At 44.1% G+C, this 21074-nt stretch overlaps 1 protein-coding gene across 2 annotated transcripts in view; it reads right to left on the reverse strand.

The window, feature by feature from the left end:
• The window catches only part of VPS53 (VPS53 subunit of GARP complex), a 125575-nt gene that overhangs the window by 25402 nt on the left and 79099 nt on the right, over positions 1-21074 (reverse strand). For both annotated transcript variants that reach the window (XM_067714648.1, XM_067714649.1), the window contains 4 exons: positions 16604-16846; positions 13499-13646; positions 10053-10135; positions 9005-9083 (listed from right to left, as the gene is read on the reverse strand). In XM_067714648.1, coding sequence (XP_067570749.1) covers positions 9005-9083; positions 10053-10135; positions 13499-13646; positions 16604-16846 — 553 coding nt within the window. The remainder of the gene's footprint in view (positions 1-9004; positions 9084-10052; positions 10136-13498; positions 13647-16603; positions 16847-21074) is intronic.

The raw sequence follows: 21074 nt of genomic DNA on the forward strand, positions 1-21074 counted from the left end.
GTAGATGATGTAGTGGTGGTGATGGTGGTGCAGAGGGGGAGGAAAGGATGACTCTCCTCACCTCTTTGCTCAGGGATACACATTCCTTAACTCCAGGAGGAAAACCAAGAAGACCCAGGATAGAAAGTGGAGCAAAAAAGGCTCTAAGAAGATATATAGATATAGGGACTTCCCTGGTGGTCCAGTGGGTAAGACTGCATGCTCCCAATGCAGGGGGCCCGGGTTTGATCCCTGATAGGGGAACTAGACCCCACATGCATGCCGCAACTAAGAGTTCGCATGCCGCAAAAAAGATCCCACGTGCCACAACTAAGACCCGGAGCAGCCAAAATAACAAAATAAATAAATATTAAAAGAAGATGATATAGGTGTAGATTTTTTTTCCCATTCATTGCTGGGCCAATGGGAAGGTGAATTTGTATAACTTTTCTTTTTTTTTAAATAAATTTATTTATTTTTATTTTTGGCTGCATTAGGTCTTCCTTGCTGCACGCGGGCTTTCTCTGGTTGCAGCGAGGGGGGGCTACTTTTCGTTGCAGTGCGCGGCCTTCTCATTGCGGTGGCTTCTCTTTGTTTCGGAGCACAGGCTGTAGGCACACGGGCTTCAGTAGTTGTGGCACACGGGCTCAGCAGTTGTGGCACGTGGGCTCAGTAGTTGTGGCTCGCGGGCTCTAGAGTGCAGGCACAGTAGTTGTGGTGCACAGGCTTAGTTGCTCCACGGCAGGTGGGATCTTCCCAGACCAGGGCTCAAACCCGTGTCCCCTGCATTGGCAGACGGATTCTTAACTGCTGCACCACCACGGAAGTCCCCGTATAATCTTTCTTTCTTTTTTTTTTTTTTTTTTTGCGGTACGCGGGCCTCTCACTGCTGTGGCCTCTCCCATTGCAGAGCACAGGCTCCGGACGCACAGCCTCAGCGGCCATGGCTCACGGGCCTAGCCGCTCCGCGGCATGTGGGACCCTCCTGGACCGGGGCACGAACCCATGTCCCCTGCATCGGCAGGCGGACTCTCAACCACTGCGCCACCAGGGGAGCCCCTCATATAACCTTTCTTAAAGGCAAATTTAAAATATCTATCAAAAAATCTTAGCATTTTACATAGCTTTAGATCTCTGCAATTTCACAGCAGTTAATCTGAAGTTAATAATTATGAAGGCTCAGAAAACATACACACACACGAACTTGTCCACTGTCATACTGTTTATAAATGTGAAAAATTGGAAATAGCCAAAAATCCATCAAAAGTGAAATGATCACTTACATTTCAAGGGCAATAGATGATAGTACTTAGGATGAAGGAATCTGGAGTCACCAGTGATGAGTTCTAATACTGTCTGTGCAACTTGCTAAGTGAGTGACTTGGGCAAGTGACCAAACTCTCTGTGCCTCAGTTTTCTCAGACATAGAATTGGGATGATGATAATGTGTATAATCTATACAGTTACTGAAAGACAGCACAGCGAATGCTCATAACATAGTACCTGGCATGTATTAATTCCATGGTAATTCCATGGTAAATGTTAACTATTGTTATGATTTTAACAGTAAATACTCTGTACTATGGAATACTATGCAATCACTAAAAATATCACAGCTCTAGATCAAACGACACAGAAAACTATTAAAACCTGCTAAATGAGAAAAACAGGTTACACAGTAACTAAAGTATAAACTTATTTAAAAGTATATGCATAGAAAGAATGAAATATGTCTATTAATCAGAATTATGGGTGATTTAAATTTTCTTCTTCTTTTTTTTTGTGGTAGGCGGGCCTCTCACTGTTGTGGCCTCTCCCATTGCGGAGCACAGGCTCCGGACGCGCAGGCTCAGTGGCCATGGCTCACGGGTCCAGCTGCTCCGCGGCATGTGGGATCTCCCCAGACTGGGGCACAAACCTGTGTCCCCTGCATCGGCAGGCAGACTCTCAACCACTGCGCCACCAGGGAAGCCCAAATTTTCTTCTTTTTAAAAATCTGTAATTTTCTGTAATGAAGGTAATTTGTTTTGGTCATAATGAAAAAAAAATCTCTTTTACGAAGAAAGACAGATGTACTGTGATTATAGGTGGTACATGAAATTGAGGATTTCTTAACCATGGAGCTCTGTGGGCCTCCTGAAACAGATCTACATTTTAATGACAGAGGGAAATGAGAACAGATTTGAGGACTGTTCTAGCTATTTCGAAATGTCTTTGGGGGATAGTAAGGCGGCCTCCTAAATTAGTACATGTTCATGATCTTGAAACCTAATAGAAATTACATGCCAGACTGTAAGGAAATTTAATTTGGGTTTGTTTTTTTTTTTCTTAAAACTACCATTAATGGGCAAAAAGCTAAGTTTGTTTGATTTTGGACAGAGACTTAGATTCTTTAAATCTAGTGATGTGAGCAGCCCTAGGGAAAAGGACAGAGTGAGGAGAGCACCACAGGACCTTTTAAGGAAGCCACAGATTTTTTTTTTTTTAATCCTACTTGTTAAAAAAAAAAATCCTACAAAAGGCCATAAGCAGACATACTAATTCCTAAGAATTCACAGAATTTACATTTAAAAGACAAAACTCTTCACATTTCCACCAAAGCACTCCAAACAACTTCCTTTTCAAGAATCAGGAGACTTGGTTTTATTCTTGGCTTCGCTGTTATAAACCTATATGGCTTTTTTTATGAAAAAGAAAACCAAGCAACACACACCCCAGAAGGACAATTCATCAGTTTTAGGGAGAAACGTGCAGAGCAGACTGCACTACTTGGGTTGGCTGCTCAACCCGATTTCTCCCCTGCAGGAAAGTCAGTGTCAGATTGAGAAATGCTGAAGACCAATATCTAACAGGATGCTTGTAAGTGCTTGAAGAGCTCATAGTCAAAGTGAGCGTGAATGCACACTCGTGTGAACCCAGCAGTACCGGGCACACACTGTCATCATTTCCGCGCTTTTAGACAAGTTGCTTACGCTCATTTTTGCCTCAGTTTCCACGTGTGCCAAAAACACTAACTCTTACTCTGTAAGTGCGGTGTGGTACAATCCTGCACAGAGGGGAGACCGGAGCCCTGGCTCTGCCACATGTTATCTAAGAGATCTGACAAGCCACCTAACTTCTCTGAGTTTCAGTTCCCTTATCTGTGAAAGAGAGAAGGAACTAACACAGGTACCTTACATATTTGTCAGAATTAAATGAGATAATGCCTTTGGGTGCTGATTCCTGGTAAGCGCTCGGTAGATAACAACTTACTATCATCTCACAGAGCTCATCTAAGAGAACAATGCAATATGGGAGGGGAAAGTGGTCTGAAAGGTAATTTTGACATAACTTATCATCAACACTACTGTAATCTCTAGGTTACAGTTTCAGAGAAACCACTAAACTCTCCTCATATTCCCCTCCCTCCTTGTGGGCCTGGCCTGTTTAAAGACATTCCTGTGGATTTTCTACCAAACTTTGCCCCTCTGTGTTCTCCTCTCCTTTTCCAGCAGCAGGGCTCTTGCCCACAGCTGGGAAGCTAATAGCTAGATGTGGGCATTTCCTATTTCTGACTTTTCTTCAATCAGCTCCAGGATGCTACTTGTTGAAGAAAGAAGCCCTGCTATTAAGTACCATCCAGGAGCATCACGTCATCCTCAACAGCACCTGGATGAGCCTGGAGGCTTCCGGGAGTCTACAATCCTGCCGTTTCCAATAAAGATGCCCAAGTTTCCTAACCTATGTCTACCAGCTCTACCCAGCTAAATCTGTTCAGGAGAGTTACTACCTATGTCTTACTTTGTCACCATTCTTTGGTCAAATGGGTGTCTACAAACTTTTGTTCTTCCTGTCTTTTTTACTTTCAAAGTCATTCACGGAGTACTACAGTTAAACAAGAACTGTGCTGTGCTGTGGAGATCAAAAAATGAGTAAGACACAGCCCATGAGTTGTTCAAAGCTTAACGGGGGTGGGACACAGATATAAAAATAATTGTACAACAAAGTAGAGAGTTAGTATAGGTGCCGTGGTGTCTTGAGGGAGGAAAACACTCTGGATGAGACCAAAAATGGTGACATTGGAAAAGACTCAAAATAGCCAAAACAATCTTGAAAAAGAACAAAATTGGAAGACGCATACTTCCTGATTTTAAAGCTTACTACAAATCTATAATAATCAGAACAGTGTGGTACTGGCATGAGGAAAGACATACAGATCAATGGAATAGAATTGAGAGTCCAGAAATAAACCCATGTACTTATGGTCAACTGATTTTTGACAAGAGTCTCAAGACCACCCAATGGGTAAAGAATAAATAGTCTTTTCAACAAATGGTACCGGGACAGTTGGACATCTACATGCAAAGGAATGAAACTGAATCCTTACTTCACACCATATACAAAAATTAACTCAAAATGGATTGAAGGCCTAAATGTAAGAGCTAAAACTATAAAATACTTAGAAGAAAATATAGGTGTAAATCTTCATAATTTTGGATTAGGTAATGGTATCATAGGTGTAACACCAAAAGCACAAGCACCAGAAGAAAAAATACAAAAATTGAACTTCATCAAAATTTAAAACTTTAGTGCTTCAATGCACATGATCAAGAAAGTAAAAAGACAACACATGGAAAAGGAGAAAATATCTGCAATTCATGTATCTGACAAGGAGTCTAGTATCCAGACTATAAAAAGAACTTTCACAACTCAACAATAGAAAGACAACCCAATTTTAAAATGGGCAAAGGAGTTGAACTGACATTTTTTCAAAGAAGATATACAGATGTCCAATAAGCACATGAGAAGCTGCTCAACGTGTTAGTCATCAGGGAACTGCAAATACAAGTTGAAACCACAATGAGATACCACTTCACACCCACTAGAATGGCTATAATTTTTCTTTTAAAGTGTTGATGAGTGTTGATATAGAAAAATGAGAACCTTCACTCATTGCTGGTAGGAATGTAAAATGGTGCAGCTGCTGTGGAAAACAGTTTGGCAGCTCCTCAAACGTTACACGTAGAGCTACCAGATGACCCAGCAGTTCTACTCCTAGGTATGTATACAAGAGAATTGAAAACATATTCACACAGAAACATGTACATGAATATTCATAGCATTACTCATAAGAGTTAAAAAGTGGACTCAATCCAAATGTCCATTGACTGATCAGTGAATAAACCAAATGTGGTTTAACCATATACAAGGGAGTATTATTCAGCCATAGAAAGGAGTGAAGTACTGATACGTGCTACCCCATAGATGAACATTGAAAACATTAGGCTAAGTGGAGAAATCCAGTCACAAAAGGCCACATAGTGTTTGATTCTATTTATGTGAAATGTCCATAACAGGCAAATCCCTAGAGACAGAAAGTAGATTAGTGACTGTCAGGGAAATGGGGAGTGACTGCTAACGAGTATGGGGTTTCTTTTTCATGTGATGAAGATGTCCTGGAATTAGACGGTGGTAGTGGTTCCACCGAATTATACATTTTAAAAGGATGAATTTTATTGTATGTGAATTATACCTCAATTTTCTAAAAGCAGGCAGACATTTGAACTGGATTTTAAAGGGTGAGCTAATTGGGCAGACAAGGGTGGAAAGAGAATTCTAGGCAGAAAGAACAGAATGAGAAAAGGTGTGGAAGCCACAAAAAAAGTAATGCATTCAGAGAAAGAAAAGTGGCTCAGAGGCTGGAGTATAGTTATACACACAGGAGTGGCAGAACCAACAAGGTAGTGAAGGGACAAATCATAAAAGCCCAGTATGCTAACCAAGGAGATCATGGGGTGCCTTCAATGAGAAGGAGGTCTCCTCGCAGGAGGATGACATAACTCAGTTTCTTGGCTCAATCCATCTTGCCAAAGAAGCCTCCTTCCCTCAACTCAGAATCATCTGACAACACCGCTCCACTTTGGCGAGCCCAATGCTCATTTTCTCACCATTTATAAAATAGTTATTTACAGCATCAATTATTCTAAGTTTTTGCCCCACCAGAATATAAGCTCCTCAAGGGCAGCCCTGTTTCCAGCCTTGACTACGTAGGTACAAGCACACCCAGAGTGCTCTGTGGAATTCCAAAGATGTGTAAGGAGACTGGCAATGCTGACAAGGTGCGGGGCTTTCCTAACTTTATAAACCTGTGTTCATGTTGTCACTCAGCTCAGAATGCCCTCCTAATCACAAATCTCTTCAAAACTTTGCCATCCTTGGTGGTCTGTTTCAAATGCTACTTCCTTAAGAAGGCTTTCTTTGCTTCCCCACCTGGATGTGAACCCTCCTCTTTTTTCGTCTGTTTGTTTTGCTTTGTTTTGGCCACGCTGCACGGGCGTGCGAGCGCAACATGTGGGATCTTAGTTGCCCAACCAGGGATCGAACCCTGCAGTGGAAGCTCGGAGTCCTAACCACCAGACTGCCAGGGAAGTCCTGAACTCTCCTCCTTTGAGAAGGGTGTATTCTGTACTTCTGGTACTGATTTCCTCATACCTTAACCCCCCTCATCTCACACATCTCTTACCCCACACTTTCTGGAATCTAAGCACCTTGGAATAAGGTCCACATCTTTCCCAGCCTTGGGACTCCCAGCACCGTGCTGGGTAGAGTCTGAAATGAACTGTTCAACTAGCAGCAAAAATGATGGAATCACAGACAGGAATAAGCATTATCACAAAACAAAAGTTTTAAAAAATCCTAGAAGAAACTACACAGAACAGAAGGCAGGCACAAATAACAGAGGGTATTTGTTTAATCAGTTTGTGACCACTTGGCTTGTTTATATCTGGTCATTTTCATCACATGGATTTCATTTTGCTAGAACTCCAGAAGACTCAGACAAAGAGTAACGGCCTCCCAGCTGCTGCCTTCCCACATCTGTGGTTTTCCTATGATGTAAACAAAAGATTCTGGAGGTATGGTCTCTGTTAGTGTTTGCTGGTGTGGGTATGGTGGAGAGATGGGTGGTGGGGGCAGTTTGAGGGAAATCCACCTAATGAACTGACAGTTCATATAAGCAACACCTGGAGTGTTAAACCCCCTACAACTGTTATTTTACTGAAAAAAAAATCCACTCTTCCTTTGGTAAATGTAAAAATGCTTTCGCCAGCTGCATTCCAATCGCAAGTGTGTGGCAATGCAGGAGAGATGGCAGCCGGAACAGATCATGTTCAGGATGTAGGGAGTGTTCCCCAGCAGCGAGGGGATAATCAGAACCCACAAAACCAATCTTCAGAGTCACGTTCCTTTCAGAAAATGAGTGAGTCTCCCTGTGCCTGCTTGGAGTATTCTGCTTGTAAACACTTGGATGCTGGAAATACACATCCATATCTGATTGGTGGAAGGAAGGGCCTTTTGAATGGAAACTCTGTGACATCAGCTACTCAGGACTCCCCACTGAGCGCCATAAAACTCCAAAGCTTAAGTTTTGGTCTTAGCCCTAGTTTTGTTAAATATTTACAATCTACTACAAAACCAAATTCACAGCAAATGTGTGTTTACACAACCTTGTGACACGGCCACTCCTGACAAGAGGGAAAGAGGACTAACGGTTATTGGCACCAGACCAGTCACTCTCCTCAGAAGGCAGATCCTGGCATTTCACATACTGATGAGGTAACTTGGGCCCAGAGAGGTTGTTACTTGCTTAACACGCCCAAAGGAAAAATGAGGAGAGTTAAGTCTGTCTGATTCCGAAGCCAGTGTTCTACTCTGCTACTGGTCAGTATGCCCCAGAGAAGTTCTTTCTCTAGAATTTGTAAGAATGTTCCAAGAGTCTACGATTCTAGAATAGGCATTGGCAAACTTTTTCTGTAAAGGGCCAGACTGTTTATATCTTAGGCTTTGCGAGTCATCTAGTCTCAGTTGCAACTACTTAATTCTGCCGTTGTAGCACAAAAGCAGCCATAGATAATATATAAATGAATGAGCGTGGCTGTGTTCCAATAAAACTTTATCTGGCAGCAGACCAGATTTGGCTCACTGGCTGTAGTCTGCCGACCCCTGCTCTAGAAGGTTCAAAGAGTGGGCAACTTCGTGTTATTTGGCTTAGAAATCAATGAAGAATTGCCTATTTCCAACTTAATTAATCAACAAGTATGAGTCTTCTCTATTCTATGTGGTCCATGAACTTAAGGAACTGATTTTCTTTTAGGAAGAAAAGACACAGGCATGTAAAAGCCAAAGAGCAACATGAAGCTGCACGTGATAAGCGCCAAAGGAGGGGCCTGCGGACTGAGGGCTGACTGACGGGCCACCACGATATTAGAAAACCAGGGTCCGCAACCTGATCAAATGATCCTGCACCTCACGAGAGCGCAGAGAGAGTCGGAAAAACTTCTCAGTGGGCAGGAATGAAAATGAGTCTGAAGTGACTGCCGCCACACGAAGGGTTTTCGGCACGTGTCAGATGCTGATCAAAGGCAACCTCACGGACTTCCCTGGTGGAGCAGTGGTTAAGAATCCGCCTGCCAATGCAGGGGACACAGGTTCGAGCCCTGGTCGAGGAAGATCCCACATGCTGCGGAACAACTAAGCCCGTGAGCTTCAACTACTGAGCCTGTGATCTAGAGCCCGTGAGCCACAACTACTGAGCCCCTGAGCCACAACTACTGAGCCCTCGTGCCACAACTGAAGCCCGTGCGCCTAGAGCCCGTGCTCCGCGACAAGAGAAGCCACTGCAATGAGAAGCCTGTGCACTGCAACGAAGAGTAGCCCCCGTTCGCCGCAACTAAAGAAAGCCCGCGCACAGCAACGAAGGCCCAACGCAGCCAAAAATAAATAAATAAAAACGATTTAAAAAAAAAAAAGCAAACTCTCCTTCAAACTTAGGAAACACACCTGCTCCCCGTCTCATTCTCAAAGGACAGGCAATTGACTTCAGGTGCAAGATCAATTGAGTGCTTTAGCAAACTCCTGGAGGCCTCCGTTCTCCTCCCAACTGGTGCTTTAAGCACTGAAGAGCCTGCAGGAGCTACAGGCAGGGCAGGGAGAAACCACCTGGGGCCACTCTTGGACATTCAGGAAGAAGCACTTCCTAAAAGCTTACCTTGCTCATGGCTGTCAGGGCGGGGTCACAGGCAGCATCGAGATCCTGAACCAACAGCTGAATGCTGCTGGAGATGACACTGCAAATCAAACACACTACTGTGGGCACAGCTTACAAAAGTGAACTGTGAACGAACGACTGACCGACACAGCCCCTTCCAAATGTTTCAGGCACCTGTGTAAAACTTAGATGCACCATTTCCTCAGAAAAACTTGAGTTTCATTTCAGAAAGGAATGAATGACAAGGAGGAGTGTTTTGGCTCCGCCCTCCTTCTTGCTGTGTGTCCTGGTCTCACTCGGATGTGTTCCTACTCAGTCAGGACACCAGATTCCACGGCTCGTCTCCCCAGTTGCTACACCCAGAATTCCTCTTTGCTACCTCCTCCAAAAGGACCCGTTTACCCAAAATGTTTAAATCAGATCTTGCGGGGGTGGGGGAGAAGTTGAGAGAAAATGACCTAAGAAGAGAATTTGGACTTTTCCTCAGTAAGTGGCTGATGTGAAAGCAGAAGCTTGGCTTTCCCAAATCTCATTTAACGACCAGGACAAAATCCTGCCAGGTAGCACCAGGGCAATAACTGTTTCAAGAAGGCTTTACAGGCTGAACTCCTTGGACAGACACTCTTCCACCCCAAATACACTTGCCCTCCCCCGCCCCCCAGTGGCTAAAATCAGGCTGCTCACCCTTTATACCCTTGAAACACTGGAGGTGGGGCTGGCTCTCTGTAGATTTAGCGGGTCAGATAGGAGGCCCTGGACCTGACCTTCCTGCAGGGATGGCCAAGGGGGGATTTCTTTTCTCTTGTTATTCCAGACAGGGCAACAATAAAGCCCCCATAAGCTAAAAATGATTGTATTTGAAGAGGCGGGATGGGGGGCAGCTGCACCAACTTCTAAGGCTCCTTGGTGGCTGGTGGAGAAAATAATCCTGATCCAACAGAAGGCCCTGGAAACTTCTCAGGTTCTGTAGTAACCTACGCTGACGGCCTGAGACACGCTGCTCCGTGAAGGGGGAATTCGGGCCTCGAGCAGGCGCGCGAGTACATACGTGCTGAATGTGTCCATTTCTCCAGTCAGATTGATTCGTTCAGTCAGACTTATGTCGACCTTCTCCTTGAGTTTCTCTTCCAGCTGTTAGAGAGTAACAGAGAGAACGACATACTTAATGCTTATCGGAAGGAGCAATGTAACAATACTTAACATTTACTGAGTGTGAGGATTCCAGTATAATTCCAGGCACTTTTCGTGTATGGACTCATTTAATTTTCACTGCCCTGTAAGGAAGGTTCTATTATGATCCTCCTTTGATATATGAGAAGATGGAGGCATACCCTACCCAGGACAGTGAGTGGTAGGGCTGGGAATCAAACTTCCTCCAGAGCCTGTGCCCTTTGGCCCTGCACTGTACTTGGTTCTCATGACACACTGACAATTTAAACAGATCCCCATTTTTAGGATACTCCCTGCCTCGTGAACTGCTGGCTTACCCACCAACACTGGAAGCCTCCAGTGGTGGGTCGCAATAAAATCAGGTAAAGTATTCCCTGAGCGCTGGGCTGGGCCACCCACCGCGTTAAGGTGTTGAGGGATACCAAAATAAACAAAAGAAACACAGTTCCTGCCGGCATCCTCCTACAGCCAAGCGGGGAGAAACGCTGGCCACGCTCCAGCAGCCTCCAAGAAAAATACAACTGACCGGGAATTGTAAATACCTCAAAACATCCCGGGAATTGCTTCACCTAGCATCCCCAAACCTATTTATTACAGAAACTCTAAGAATAAAGAATGTTTTGTCTTAGATTTAAAAGTGACTCCTAGGAATGGGTAAATTAATGTAACCTTTTGGGAAGGCAACTTATTTAAAAGGCAAACATTTAAACATACACACTCTTTCGGCTGGCGATTTCGCATCTAGAAAGATATTTCAACGAGTAATGAGAACAAGGTACGGAGATGCGCACGTGTTCTTTGCAGCATTCATGAATTAAACCAATATTTACTGAAAGTCTATTCTAAATAGAGTGCCAGGCTCTGTCATAGCATAAGGGAGTTAGCTGGTGAAAAAAACAGATAAGATCCTCTTCTCATAAAGCTCACATTCTGCTGTCGTTTATATTAGTGAAAAACTGGAAACAATCTACACGTTTATAAGGGATTGAGGAGAAAAATTACAGCGCAGGCTCTCAAGGCTTCAACTCTCTAGCGGCCTTTCCCTGTTAACACTGAAAATAAAATCCAAACTTCTAACTATGATTTGGGTCCTGTCTAGCTTCACGGCCCGCATCTTGCTTTCCCCCTTGTCCGCCTGGCTTCAGTTATACCGACCTCTTAAGGTTCTGGAAGACACCGGGTCTTTTCCCCCTCGGGCCTTCACACGTCCTACTTCCTCTCTCCTCTCCGAAGCACTCTCTGCTCCCCCGTCCTAGCCAGCTCCTTTGCTTTGCCACCACCCCCCCCACTGCCCATCCCTTCCAAGCTCCTCACTTGGCAGTCTCCTTCCCACCCCTCAGGTCTCTGCTTCAATATCACCTCCTCCAGGAGGCCCTCCTTGACTACTCTACCTCAGTAGGCAACTCCCTAACTAGCACTGCAACATCTGTTTCCTTCCCAGCACTTAGAACAAAATTGAGGTTACATTTTGCCTTATTTATTATCTGGCTCCTTTATTAGTTCTAAGTTCCATGACAGTAAGAAATTTGTCTACTCTGTTCACCTCTGTGAATTAATACCAAATACAATGCCTGGTACATAATCAGTGCTTCATAAAGATCTCTTGAAGGAGGGAATGGCACACCCCATGCAGGTGTTAAGCGTAAAAGTGTTACAATTAATGAACCGATATTGACATATTATTGGCATTGTTTTCTAAATATTATTTTTCAATTCTTCATTGCTTGGATTCTCAAGTCTCTTTGGTTTCTCCCTCCATTTCTTTTTGCAACCCCCCCCCAAACCCCTGTGATTTTTTCTTAAGGAAACTAGGTTGTTTGCCCCGTAGATTTTCTCATAGTTTGATATCATTGATTGTATCCACAAGGTACTAATTAGCATGCTCCTCTATCCCTTGTATTTCCTGTAAATTGTAGCTTGATGTAAAAGCTTGATCAGATTCAGATTTTTCTTTTTTTAAAGAAAACTCCTTCATGGGAATCCCCTGGCGGTCCAGTGGTTAGGACTCGGCGCTTTCACTGCCGTGGCCGGGGTTCCATCCATGGTTGGGGAATGAAGATCCCACAAGTCACACAGCACCAACAAAAAAAAAAAAAAAAAAAAAAAGAAAAAGAAAGAAAGAGAGTAAAAAAAAAAAGAAAACTCCTTCATGATAGTGCTGTGTACTTCCATCAGGAGATAACATGATGTTTGGTTGTCTCTCTTTTTGTAATGTCAGCAGCCATTGATGGTCAATGCCCAGATCTATTATTCCATTAAGAGGTATAAAAGAATGATATTTGAATTCAATATCTTTTCTTCTTCATTTATGAACTGAAAATCTGCTATAAAAATATACTTCCCATTGTCTGTGATTTGGTTATCCTGAGGTACAAGTCAGATAGGAAAGGCAGGATAAGAACTTTTCCTTTATTTACCAGTATTCAATTCATACCAGTGGTTTCTTAGTATCTTCCAAGGTGATAAGTGAATTTTAAAAATCATTATAACCAAATGGATTTAAACATATTTGATGTTTACAATCGACTGTAGCTAATATTCTCACTGATACTTGTATGTCTCATCTTTGACCAGTAGAGTTCATTCAGGCTGACTCCTATAATTAGTTTCCTAACGCTGCCGTAGCAAATTACTACAAACTTGGTGGCTTAAAATGGAAATGTATTCTCTCACAGAAGTCCAAAAGGAAGGGTTGGCAGGGTTGGAAATGTGGAAAGGAACTTCTAATCCCACATCGAAGGCTGAACAGAAAATTCTTCTGGTCTTCCTTCTGCTAATGGGAGCTCCAGCAGAGACATTACCCTTTCCTGCTTCCCAGTTCCTGAACGTCAGCATCCAGACAATGGTTATTTGTTTCTGCAGATTGAGAATATGCTCCATACATTTCAGGAGACACATAAAAGCCCAAAGGATTTTCAATGACCTGGTAACACTCCTGAGAATGGAATCACTGGTTGTGACTCATCACCACCAAGGCTGGGGCCTACCACCACTACGACTGTAACTGCTTTCAGCACATGGGAGACAGGGCTACTGACCTATTTTCAAGAGGGCACGTCATGCTCTTTGAGTAGCTTACACAGCTCTGGGGAGGAGACCAGTCATACTTTCTCGCCCAGTCTCCTTTTAACAAGGTCCTTCTGCAAGGGGGCTGCCTGGGCCGTCCCCTGGCTGGACCTCGAGTTTTCCCCTGTGGGAGACCAGCTGTTCTGCCCAAGGTTGTGTGTGGCCTCGTTGGGGCCCATATTCTTACCCACTGAGCTAAGTGGCCCAGGCGGCTCAGGAAAAGGAGGAGGTGGCGCAAGGGCAGCCCCGGCGGCTCACCTGCTGGGTGGTGGCCAAGCAGTACTCTGCAGTGCTCAGGATGCTGCAGATGAGGCAGAGCTCCTCCAGGGTGAACTTGGCCACTTCTGAGCCCTCCTTTTCCTTGAGGAGGCTGCTGATGGTCAACCCACCGCCGCTGCTTGTGGTTCTGAGGAAAAGGCATAGGGACCAGTCAGGCCAGGACTCCTCATTTGCTTCCTGACCCGGAAACTGCACGTTGTAAGACAAAGAAACAGGGGAAGGAGAGGCTGGACGTGGCCCAAACAAATCCACACACAATGAGGTCCTTTCCGAGTGACCTGACCTTGACTGTCATTTGTTTAAATTCTCTGACCATCAGAAATAGGAAGAGACGATCCCAACAGTGAGCCAGCCATCAGTCATGTTAACTACAATGACTCTGCTCTGCTGAGCGGCCTCTCTGCTTAGCGTGGCATTTCCTGATCTGTACAGCTCATTCAGAGTCATGTGTGGTGCAAAAGCTGGTTCCCCAACTGTTTCTCTCAGTTAAGAAAATTCTGCATGGGAGCTTGTCTTCGTGCTTGTGGAGGGGTTCAGAAGTGAATGTTAAGACATGGTTCCTGGCCAAAGGCCTGACTGCCTCAAGAAACAAAAAAGCACGTCATCTCTTCCTACTGATCTAATCATGTGATCACAAAAAATAAAAAAGCAGTTTTTAAAATAACTTCCTGCAGTTATAAATAAAATTTCAACTGTGAGAGTCTATTTTTTAAGAAGACAGAAATCAATGACATTTACCTTAAAAATAAGAGAAATTTTTCCTTTAAAACACACACACACACACACACACACACACACACACACACACACACACACACACACACACACACCCCTAAACTTCCCAGTCTTAGGTAATCAAAGATTTGAAAACATCTTAATTTCTAGTACTTGTAAGGGTATGAGGACACTGGCTGTCTCTTCCACTATGGGTTAAGAGCTTTAAATTGTACAACTTTTTTGGAGGTATTTTTCAGGAGCTTAAAAAAACGTTCAGACTCTTTGACCCAGTAGTTCTACTTCTGTTCAAGGATGCTCTTCTGAATGTTATTTAAAATACCAAAATACTGAACCCAACATAAATGGTCAATTAAGAGAATGATCAATAAGAAATCTCAGAAGTTAGCTGAGGGCCTTCGGTATGTGGGAACATCATAGCATCATTAAAAGTGTCTTGATGGGGCTTCCCTGGTGGCGCAGTGGTTAAGAACCCGCCTGCCAATGCAGGATACACAGGTTCGAGCCCTGATCCGGGAAGACCCCATATGCCGCGGAGCAACTAAGCCCGTGCGCCACAGCTACTGAGCCTGTGCTCTAGAGCCCGTGAGCCACAACTACTGAAGCCCATGCGCCTAGAGCCGGTGCGTCGCAACAAGAGAAGCCACCGCAATGAGAAGCCCGCGCACCACGATGAAGAGCAGCCCCCGCTTGCCGCAACTAGAGAAAAGCCCGCACACAGCAACAAAGACCCAATGCAGCCATACATACATACATACATAAAAAAAAAAAATCTGGAAAAAAAAAAGTGTCTTGAATATTTTTACTGTGCTGACTGTTCTCTGCTCTTCTCTTCCCTTTTCACTGCTTGGGAGACTGACCTCTGCAGACTTTTCACCCAGGCTCCCCAGCCCCCTGGGCTCCTGTTGGTTTCAGCCATCAGCAGAGGCTGTAGGAAGTCAGAGAGGTTGAGGAGAGAGAAGTCGGAGTAACAACTAGCCTTCCTGCTCCCTCTGCTACAGTGTGGTCCTGGCAGTGACCGTGGCCCCTATGACTACAGTTTCTGTTAGGCAGCCCTTTGTCCACAGCCCTAGCTGTCACGTGAGTTTTAAAGTAGTAACAATTACCCACTAGAGTTTGGATGCTTCAGAATCCTCCCTTGGTTCCTTTCACCTGCCCCCATTTCTGTGAACAGTGGCTTTAGTAATAATATCCCAGCTGAGTACCATTTGTTTCCTGCTGTGACACTGACTAATACACATGGCAAAATGCTCACATCATGACACAAAGCAGGGTGTAAAACTATAAGCACTATAGTCCAGTCCTGTTAAACGAATAAACAGAAGCATTCAGTCACACACATTACACATATAAAGAAAGAACAGAAAAATGTATACTGAAAAGTTAAACCTGTTTTCACTGGGTGGTGATTTTTACCTTCATCTTTGTGCTTTTCTGTGTTTTACAAACTATAACAAACTTGCAGTATTTTGAAAATCAGGATAAAAGTTATCAAAAATTTAAAAATAATGTTTATCATATTCAAAGAAATTCTCATGTGTAAAACATGTCTGTTACTTCAAATCTCTTGTAGAGCGAAGGGATTTTATTTTTCTTTCCTCCCAATTACGTAAAACTCCTATATATGACACATTTTAGTGACGGTGACAGAAACTAAATTCCAAACTGTTGAATTTAGCTATGGGAGTGATTTATAATTACTGGATTCTGAAGCATTGCTTCAGATCATATTCTATTACAATAGAAATTGCTATATAACCAAAATATCTCTAAAACTCTAGTCGAACAATCCATTTATTTCAAGTAATAAGTTATATAACAATATTTTAATGCCCCAGAATAACAGAGTGAAGTCGCTATAATTAGGAGCTATGCTATGCAACCACCTTTCCCCAAATCCTACCACATCTTTAAACATTAGACTCAACCCAGGAGGGCAAGATACACACACCATAAGAGAGACTTTGGCCTGAATGAAACTGCCCTTGCTGTTCGAAAGTCATTGCTACCACCACCCCACTTCTTTTGCCAAGTACCTATCACTGAATCCATGTAAACTAAGCACGTCTATAATGGGACTGACTCCCCTGAGTCCACCGTGGCAGGATCCGACCTATGCTAGTGGCCAGCGTGGCAGTACTGACTTCCTCTGGCGGTCCTGATCAGCTGTGGAATCCCATTTGAGAGGAAACAGTCTCAGACCCTTGGGAACTCCATAAGGGTGTTTTCCTCCCTGATACTCTTGGCAGTTTAGCGAACAGCTTCAGGGCGGATTTCCTTAAAGATTTCCACACTTAGGTATATTCAGAATCTCACTTCTCCGGTCAGACCAGGAAGAACAGGACTCACTTGGGCAGGTTGCCAGAGAGGATTTTCCAGGCGTACTCTCGGAGGTACTTCTGGAAAATAGTGGTCAGGGCGATCATCGGCTCCCCGGTACTGAGCTGCGAGCACTGCACCATGCACTTCTTGTAGTAGACAAAGAGGTCGGCGCAGCTGGGGAGCACGGCGCCCCCCTCGTCCGTGTTGGGCTTAGGTGGCCCCTGGGCTTTGAAATCGGCCACGAACCGATCTATCAGCTCCCCAAGGTTTCTGGGAGGAAGAAAACATGAAACGTTATTTTATTTCAAGAAAGAGAAAACAAACGTGCTTGACTGCCGCGAGGCGATCACTCCTCATGCTTTTTACATTTAAAATTGGACCCGTTTCAGTAAGTCGGACAGAGAAAGACAAATATTAGATGATATCACTTATATGTGGAATCTAGAAAACAATACAAATGAATCTATTTACAAAACAGAAAGACTCGCAAAAATAGAAAACAAATGTGTGGTTACCAAAGGGGTAAAAGGGGGGGGATAAATTAGGAGTATGGGATTAACAGATACACACTACCATATATGAAACAGATAAGCAACAAGGATTTACTGTGTAACATGGGGAACAATGTTCAATATCTTATAATAACCTATAATGGAAAATAATCTGAAAAAAATAACTGAATCGCTTTGCTATATACCGGGAACTAATACAATACTGTAAATCAACTGTACCTCAATAAAAAGTAATTAACTTAAAACATTTTTAGAACCTGGATCCATTTTTATCAATATCATCAACTACCACCACCACTCCTACAACAACAGCAGTGATAAAATTTGGCATTTGTGCTGTTTTATACTTTTCAAGGCACTTCATGATCGCATTTGACCCCAAACCCCTGGGAGAAAGATAACGTGTTATTGGACCCTCTAAGAGATGAAAAAAATAAGGCCCAGAAAGTTTGTCACACGATTTAGTGGCAGAGCTGAGCCTAGAATCTACCGCTTAAGTGTGTGCACTGGTCCTACTACCTTATCAGTACCAGCTCCCCTTTCCACAAATGAAAACCCTAAATAATGACAGTGTTCATTTTCTGAACACTTATGGTATACCAGGCACCATGTCAGCTCTTTGTAAGAGTCTTTATACGTGAACTTCACTTAATCTTCACAATAACCTTATGACGTAGGGACTAAAACTATCCTCCTTTTCAAAAACCGAGGTGCAGAAAATTAAAGGACCTTGTCCAAAGTCATATGGCCAGAGAGTGGAGGAGCCAGGATTAAAACCCAAGCAGCCTGGCTCTAAACCTCATGCTTTTACCCACTCTACCCTACTACCTCCTCAAACACAAAAAGGTTATGAAGTCAGCAAATATTTAGATATCATTAACCTAAAGGTACCCAGCACACAGACAACTAAACAAAGAGAAACTGTAAAGAAACAGTCTAATGCTTTCTTTCTCCTTTAATGCAGTTTCTTCTGAACAACTTCCAAAATCAAAGGTGTAAGAAATCTTGGGAGGAGAGAAAATACTGAGCCGCTCCAGGCTTGCCCCAGGTCACGGTGATGATGATGGTTGCAACTTTCTCCCATTTCCCATTCAAGCATCACTGAATTTGCCTCAGTCACACTGAGTCATCACTGTTCACATCCAGCAGGGCTATATTAATTGGTCCCTGCACAGCTGTGCTCTATGAAAAATGGGGGAGAGGTGGGTGTTCCCACCCCTCTTAACATTTTGCATCTTTTTAGTTGCTGTCTAAGGCTACAGGAATCCAGCTGTGTTTTTTGTTTTGTTTTTTTTTGTATTTATATAACAGTCAAGAAGAAAAAGACAAGAACCACATGCAGTATTAATGAGTAGGAACAGGAGAAAATTGACATTTTACTCAAGAGCTTTTCTTATTGAAAGTTTATTACATCCAGATATATAGCCACTGTGCCCTCAAAGAACTTAAGGCCTAGGACAGTCCATTGTGATGGTGGTGACGGTTAGCAAGCAGAGAAGGAGCGAGTTAGTTGACCTTGGAAAGCTCCAGCATGTCCACCCTCCTTCCTCACACCCTCCTCTTGTCTCACCTTTCCATTTAATTTCCCACGTCTCCTCCACAGCGACCCCATGCTCCAGCCAGGCTCCCCTCAGCTGCCGCTCTGCTCCATCTCTATCCCTGACTCTGTGCATCTGCCTGGATGCGTCCCCTGGTGACTCTCCCGTCACCACCTGTCCACTCACCCTCCCAGCTCAGCTCAGGAGGCACCTAGATAACTCCTACTCACACCCATCCTCTATCTCAATTGCAACTTCTGTCATCTGTAACACACTGACGACTATTTTTTTTTTTTTAACACTTCATTATACAGTGTGAGGGTGTCAACTATTCAGGAAACATGCTGACCTTCTCCCATCCCGGGCCCGTGGTAGGCCATGCTCATCAGGAATGGCTGTGTCTTTCTCACTGATCTCCAGGGTAATTTCAGAAGCCTTCCTGAGACAGCACTGTAGCCAATCACTTCTTATGAGCTGAAGTTGGCAGAGAAGGTGAAAGCTGCTTGCTTTATAGTGGTAGAATCTTCTTCTCTGTGTCACGTATGTTATCGTGAGATTCTTGAGAGCAGGGATAATGTCTACGCTACTTCTGCTCCCCCGAGGCCCAGCCCTCAAGCTTCCGTGTGCAGCTAAGCTCCCAGTTACGTTGGTGCCCAACACGTACTCGGCGGATCAACCTCCACGTTTTGTTCCTAAGGGATGGGAGTGCAAGGGTCGGGGCTGGTGCACTGGAGGAGAGCACAGAACAGCAGGGGAGGGTTCCTCTCGAGTCTTCCTATGAGAGACTCTAACCTCCGAATCCACAGTGCCAACCAAAACAGGGGCGAGAGCTCCAAGGCATTTTTGCCTGAACCACTCCTCTAATGCCGCTGGAAGCTGAAGCCAGGATACTTCCTCATCTACCTCCTATTTCGGAGCCAAGCTGATGAGTAAGACTGTAAATTAATTGTGATCACAGAATAGAGACAAAATTTCCTCTTTAAAAAAAAACAAACACTAAAGATCTTCCATATTTTGCAGAATGTCTCTTGGGTTACTGTTGACATTGTTCTCTGGTGTGAACGAGAAATAGACCAGAGTGACCCACCCCTCCCCACTTCCATCTTGCGCTCTTCATCAGCCTGCTTCTGTGCCACACGAGACACTAGACAACGAGTAATCAAATACCTTCACAGAAGAGAAGAGGACAAGTCACCCGGATGGGAACGGGTGAAGTTCGTGAGTTTGCAAAGAGGATGCAATCCAATCAAATATGGATGGAGCACTTCGTATGCACAAGGCGCTGCGGGCAGCAAGTATAAGATATAAATGAGTCCAACAACAAAAAAAGCAAAGGTTACCATTTCTTCCAGGCACCAAACACTACCCTGAGTTTTGGCAGGATCTTATAGGAAGGACTACTGGAGAAAGGAACACGGGGCATGCTGACCTGTTGAATGGAATCACAGGGATGCGCCTTTTATACCCTAAAGCAATTACAATCAAGTAAAAGGTTAAAAAGGGTCAAGTCCATGGGCTTCCCTGGTGGCGCAGTGGTTGAGAGTCCGCCTGCCGATGCAGGGGACATGGGTTCGTGCCCCGGTCAGGGAGGATCCCACATGCCGCGGAGCGGCTGGGCCCATGAGCCATGGCTGCTGAGCCTGCGTGTCCGGAGCCTGTGCTCCGCAACGGGAGAGGTCACAACAGTGAGAGGTCCACGTACCACAAAAAAAAAAAAAAAAAAAGGGTCAAGTCCTGATTACAGTGCTGCGGGGGGGTAAAGACACAGCATCTGTCCATTAGAGGCTGTGACCTATTGGGGGAGATAGGACCTTCATGATTATGATCTTTAGATCTCAAGATGGCAACAAAATGCTAGTTTTGCAGTATGGACAATATGACCAATTTGTTTTAGACAAAGGAAATAACAGAGGAAACTGGAGAGAAAATTCCACAGCAGATTCAGGCAAGAGAATAAAGGCCTGGAGTCAGAAGTAAGTACAGAACACGGTGTGAGGGGGAGAGGACGGGAAGAAGGAGAGGAGTTGGCTGAGGCAGAAGACACAGACTGAGAAAAGTCTGACCTGCAGTTAGGTTCATACACACCTCTGAATTCCCACAGCAGACTGTTCATACCTTTAACCCTCCATGCTGTGTTCCAAAAACTTTTTTTGGTCTCTCTCTCACACTAGGCTATATGCCTATAAACTAGGCACTGCACTGGCTACATTATAAATACAATCTCACTTAATCCTCACAACAGCCCTGAGCGGAAGGCATTAGTATACCTGTTTTATAAATGAAGAAACTGAGGCTGAGAAAAATAAGATAACTTGCCCTAGGCCACAGAATTTATCAGAGCTGGAATTCGAACTGGGGCCTGTCTGACTCCAAAGCCAAGCTCTAACCACTATCCGATGCTTTGATTTCAAAACTCTAAAGCGCTATACAGATACATGGCATTACGAT

The sequence above is a fragment of the Pseudorca crassidens genome, chromosome 19 (genome assembly GCF_039906515.1).
Source record: "Pseudorca crassidens isolate mPseCra1 chromosome 19, mPseCra1.hap1, whole genome shotgun sequence".
NCBI lineage: Eukaryota > Metazoa > Chordata > Mammalia > Artiodactyla > Delphinidae > Pseudorca > Pseudorca crassidens.